Source organism: Ascaphus truei, chromosome 1 (genome assembly GCF_040206685.1).
Source record: "Ascaphus truei isolate aAscTru1 chromosome 1, aAscTru1.hap1, whole genome shotgun sequence".
In the NCBI taxonomy this organism is placed as follows: Eukaryota; Metazoa; Chordata; class Amphibia; order Anura; family Ascaphidae; genus Ascaphus; species Ascaphus truei.
The window spans coordinates 1042132-1048321 of NC_134483.1; the positions used below are offsets into that span (position 1 = coordinate 1042132).

Sequence of the window (6190 nt, forward strand, 5' to 3'; positions counted from 1 at the left end):
GAGCCCCGGGTCAGACCCACAGGTGTCTGCGGGGCCTCGGGTGGTTCCCATGGGGGTTTGGGGAACTCACGAGTGCTCACTATGGGTCCGCGGTGCCCCCACAGAAGTGGGACCACACATCATCATCCCCGCACCTATGGGTCGGCAGTGCCTCCACAGATGTGAGGCCACCGCTTCATCCCCGCATGTGTCACCCATGGAACCACCAGCCTGATACCCGTGAGATCCCCGAGGAGACTCACAGGTGGTCTCCAGAGGTCCCACGCAGAACCACGGACCAAACCCTGAATGTAAAAAAAATAAACCTGGCCTATACATTCAATACATACACCCCCCCCCCCCAACACCTACAGTACAATAATGTGCAAAATAACTATTATCCAGATATGGATAATAGATTAATTGCCCATCATTAAAACCATTAACTAGCATATTCAAAAAAATAAAGTACTACTGACCTCATAAATAAGAAGTCTCCGTCGTCAGCGACATCCTTGTCTTGCCCACAAAATACATAGCAAATACAAAGCCAATATATTGCAAGTACATTCAGATATCAATTAACCACTTAAACAACTTATCAGATAATAACCGCAAAGGTAATTAAGGGGTTAAGCCACACTGGCCCGATAAGACACTGTAAGTGTTGGGGGGGGGGGGGGGTGTATGTATTGAATGTATAGGCCAGGTGTATTTTTTTATATATACCACAGGTATATAAACTGTGTCAACCCTACAGTTTTTAGTTGTTCTGATTCCACCTGGAATGTCACCGGATTGCTGGAAAATTGCTAGCAGATACTTCTCCATCCCCCAACCCTGAGTAAGTGTTACCTTCTTGCCTGTTAATTGTACTATATTGCTGTGTTCACCTTTTTCAAGGAATAAATTATATTTTATTATATCTAAGCCTCGTTCAGTTCAACCCAGGTATTTTGTGTTCGTTATATCTTGTCATGAGCTACCGTGACAACCATATAGCTACAGGACCAATACATTATCATACATATACAGGACCAATGCATTACCATACATATACAGGACAAATACATTACCATACTTATACAGGACCAATGCATTACCATACATGCACAGAAGCGCACCAAGGTTGAAGAAATATGTATTCACAAATACAATAAGAAATGCAAGCTGTAACTTTCATGTGGTAAATAAGAAGTCCAGTAGAAGGTATAAGATCAGGGCTCCGTTTGTGTGGCTAGTTGCTCAAGAGTCTGGAGGTGGGTCCTGGATAGTATGTATCAGTCCCGCACGCGGGGATACATTGACACTGCAATGTGACTGCGCTGCTTCCGGGTGTTGGCGTTCTCGCGATACCCGTGTCTGGCAGTCCACCACGTCACCACCCATCTGTACGCTTCCCAACAGGGCTGGCTGTGTACACTGGGTACACGGAGCTTCAACTATCAACCAAGTCGCGGGTAGCCTGGCTAAAATTATGCTGGTTCCGCTACGCGTTTCGCACGTTAAAGTGCTTCATCAGGCGGTAGTGTTGGGCACCTACAGGGGGCTTAAAATAGTCCTTCGATCACCTTTTATCAATTAAGGTGATTGCTCATATTGAAATGTGTGTGGGCAAATAGAGGATCGCTGCAATATGAGTGATCACTATAAAACTTAGACATATCTTGTTGTGACATAAGTTACATGAGCATTTGAGAAGGACATAAGATGATAATACAATTTAAAATCAATAAAGCTTTTGTATCGTTTTCCATTATCAATGAAATTCATCATAAATAATAATAATTAAAATAAACATATACTAAGAAAAACAATAAAGATAAACTGAATGGGACAAAGAAGGACGGTTCGGGGGGGGGAGAAGAGGGGGAAGGGAGGGAAGGGATGGAAAGTTAGAGGATGGAACAGCAAGAATTGGCCAGGGAAGGTGAAGAGGGAAGAAAAAAGAGGGGGGACAATAAGGGGAGAAAGAAAGAAAAGGGAAAAGTAAAAAGGGGGGAAGAGGGAAGGGAAAAAGGTGAAATGAAATAAAATAAATAAACTAAATAAGAGGAAATAAGTGGTGAGGAGAAAAAGGGGGAGGGGAAACTGTACGGCTAAAAATGGAATGGCCATAAACGGGAAACTACCTTATTAATGGTGTAAGTGCCACATAATCATTAAGGCCTCCTGGAAATTTGGATTGCAATGTAAAGATCCAAAATTGCTCCCTCTTAGCAATATAGAGATCCTTATTTCCCTGCCCTAATATTATCCATAATCCTCTCAATTACCATACTCTGTATTCCCACTGTACTACAGTTATGGATGTCTGAAAATCTGTCCGAAAATGCTAACCAACAAAACATTTACATCACATGTTCCCTCTTCCCCCCCTTTTTTCTTCTCCCTTTTCTTTCTCTCTCCCCTTATTGTCCCCCCTCTTTTTCATTTAAATGTGGGGGAGGGGAGAGCGGGACCTCTATAACTGTCAGGCCTCCCACCCTCCCCCCCGAAAATCTAGCGCCCTTTCCCCAGCGGAATTAAAGTTAATACTGTATAGTACATTATATTTACCTTCATTTTAAACTTTGCCAACCGGGTGAAGATGATCCAATGTCAGAGGTTAATTGTGCGTACAAGCTGGGGTCACTCATGTAGTCTGCATCATATTTATCTTCATTATATACCTTGCCAACCTGGTGGAGATGACCCAATGTCAGCGGTGTACAGCATTGTGTGTAACAGCCGGGATCACTCATGTAATCATCATTATAGTTGACAGGTGCCAGCTGAAGCTGGTAATCAGGGGGCGGGGGCAGGTAGCAAAGATTGCTGCTCACAAGGTTTTCACTCACGGTCAGCCCGTCATTGCAATAGGATTGGGAAGCCGGTGTTGGTAACTGTACACTGCAGGGTCGGAAAGTACGTACTGTACGAATCTTAAATGAATGAAACCCGACCTTTCTTCTTTTGAAGTCGCCATGAGCAAACATACTGGCAAAAGCTGGAAGCACCGGCTAATATCCTCTTGTATCTCCCGGAGGAGGGGCTGTGCGAAAAATGCCATCCTCATTATTTAATGTTTGCCTTATCGAATTCTTCCAGCCACATTGGTTCGGGGAAAATGTGAAGAATTCTTATTTTTCAATTATATAGTCGGAAATCTCTGCTAAAGTCTCCTTCTTACCTGTCCCAGCATTAATTGCAGAAAATATGAGAAATGTGTAACTACATTTTGGTTTGGTATAAGTACTTGACATGATGTCCATTCACCAAGTGCAGGGATAGTACTGTAGAATAACGGGACAAGCATTGTGTATACTGTGGAGATTTTAATTATGAAACGCCTAAATTTGATAACGTCTACAGCGACCAAGGTCAATTTACACTGGATGACTGTTGAAGCCACTCTTTTTATCTAGTTTTTAAACACCTGCAAATTGACTACACACAACTCACTATTTGCCCTGTGCAAAAGGATTCACTATTGCCATCTGGCGGAAACACGCAGAACTGCACTCAAACAAATCACAATCACATTAATCACGGAAAATCAACAACGGTAAACAGGCGTGTGATTAGCAGCATTCATGAAGATTAACGAGTGAATGCCACGTGGAATACAGCAGACTTTACGAAAACGGCACAGAGAAATCATCGAATAATGGCCGCTGCATCTGTAACTCCCGGTCAAGGGATTTCAGCATCTCCGGATGAAAGAGAGCGGTGGTGTCAGGGACTTCATGCCGATTTGAGTTCCAGGACATTTCGGGCTAAGTCCCGATCAACCTAAAGACTTTGTTTTATGTTCTATTTCACCTAGGAAAGTCTATTTTTTTGTAGCCCAGACCCCAGGTAAGTGTGTTTTCTTCTGTATTTTGTAACCCACGGTGTGTACGTCTGTTTCTATGGAATAAATGACAATTTGTTTAACTATCTTGTTTTGCTCAGTGAATTATCCCGATAAAAAGGTGTAAATAACTGGTCCCCGTGAGTGTAATGTGGTGCGTTTTACCTGTTGGCTCACAGGAGGCCCGATCCTCCGCTGCTGGGAGCCTGAGGTGTACCTGGTTTATTCCGGTTACAGCGTCTCCACCTGCAAAGCATCCTGGCAGCACCAGATAGCCCCTTCACAGGACCCAATCCAATGAGCACACACATGGGTATAATATAACAGGTTTACTGAACTCGGAACTAATACCCACACAGTAAGCACAACATGCAGGCCTCGAGCAGCCTTACACATACACAGTATCCCACTGTCCAACCCCCTAGTCTGCATCCCAGTGAGGTTTTTCCCAACGTACTGAGGTGCCCTGGGCACCTAACCACCACAGTAGCCAACACAACCCAAAGTGTGTGACAGCGCTGCCCACAGTATGTACAGTATAGTTGTGCACTTGTTGTAGTACCTGCCCAGGTGCTCCAGCTCCAAGGTACTGCCGAACAATAACAGGATCCGCTGATCCAGCGACAAAATGTGCAAACTAGGCTTAGACTCAGAGCCACGGACTCCTGAGGCACTCCCTACTTGTCCTGCTCCCCAGCTCTGACTGAGCGCGCGGTTCCAGCGCGCCAAAATGTATCTCTCTGTGCAGGGGATATCTGCAGCCTATTGGCTGTTGCGTACCAGCTGGTCCTTCATCCCCAATGGCTGCTGGGGGTTGTAGTTCCCCTGCGGCATCTAACTGTAATAGCCACCACTCCAGTGAATACCCTGCGCATGCACACCTCTCCCAGAATGGCCGGCGCACCTCAGGGAACTATGCGCATGCATGAAACCTCACTGCGCAAGCATACGCAAGATGGCAGCGCCCTGCGAAGGAAGCCACCGCGGACTCTCCTGACTGCCCGCAGGCTCCTGTACCTTCTCCCGCATACCGCCACATTCGCCCCAGCCTCCGCTGCCAGCCGCCAAGTAAGGGGCCAAGGGGGACTTAGGGGGGACCCAGACTATATATTTATGCTTGAAATCTTCATTGAGCACTTTTATTGTACATGGGTAGAATGAAGGGTTAAAACAGCCGAGCTCACAGCTGGAATGTGTTGCATTATTAGTAATGGATCAAATGGTTACATTCTTTCCCTCCGTGTTTGGTTTACAGATCATATATTTTGTTATTGACAATGTCACTCGCTATCTCTGGAAAGAAACAAAGCAACAAGTAACCTGTTCTCTGATTATGTCCGTGTTCTGAAATGTTATTATCTGGTTTTTAATGCAAGGAATAAAAGGTGAAAGGTCAAAACATTAAAACCCACATGTCTTTGGACATCTTAATTCCTCCTTTCTCTAATTCCTTGAAATCCCCCACCTTCCCCCCCACATAGTGACATACACAGGAACATGAGTATATAATCCTGGCTCCTCTGCTTGGGGAGAACATTATCTCTCCTTGAGCCTCAGAGACATTGTTACCCTGTGAGATATGATGCACAAGGAACACGCAAAGATGAACACGATCGAGCTGTTTGCTGATCCAAACTTTCAGGGTAAAACCGGCGCAATCTCGCTACATGAGAGTTCCCCAGACCTGACAAAAAAAAAATTTCTGAACAGAACCTCATCCATGCGAATCACTGGGGACCCCTGGATTATCTTCACAGAGAAAAACTATGGAGGAGACTTTGAGATGTATCAGGAAGGAGAGCATGCCGTTCTCCCTGAATTCAATAACAAAATCGCCTCTGTGAAGGTCATCAAAGGTGGTCTGTCTACCCCCAAGATCAATCTGTATGTGGACAACGACTATAAGGGGGCCGTGACGACTCTGCTAGACGCACAGTATATAATATCAACGTCAAGCATGGATAACAAGATCTCATCTCACAAAGTGGAGTCAGGAGCCTGGGTCCTGTTTGACCAGCAATGTTACGAAGGAAATATGATGGCTGTCGTGGCTGGAGATAGCGTACCAAACTACTCTGCTATTCAATGGGATGGCAAGTTGAAATCTCTGAAGCCCTACTTGCCATAATAAAGAGATGTCCCAGTGCATGAGCGGCCAACACAGAGCCCCCAGATCCCTGCACACTCTGCTCCCAGGGAATGGCAGGGAAAGCACCGAGCACACCGCCAGCCTGTCCTGTCTGATCCCTGCACACTCTGCTCCCAGGGAAAGCACCGAGCACACCGCCAGCCTGTCCTGCCTGATTCCTGCACACTGCTCCCAGGGACTGGCAGGGAAAGCACCGAGCACAACGCCAGCCTGTCCTGCCTGATCCC

General features: G+C 45.7%; 1 protein-coding gene across 1 annotated transcript; it reads left to right on the forward strand.

Moving 5' to 3' along the window:
• Positions 1-5417: 5417 nt before the first annotated feature.
• On the forward strand, positions 5418-5942 carry LOC142468913 (epidermal differentiation-specific protein-like). The gene has a single exon (XM_075575598.1). The coding sequence runs from the start codon at positions 5418-5420 to the stop codon at positions 5940-5942; it is 525 nt and encodes a 174-aa protein (XP_075431713.1).
• Positions 5943-6190: the final 248 nt, after the last annotated feature.

Bases quoted from the DNA above. Each gene is read 5' to 3' on its own strand.
- LOC142468913 (XM_075575598.1), top strand. From the start codon at position 5,418: ATGAACACGATCGAGCTGTTTGCTGATCCAAACTTTCAGGGTAAAACC.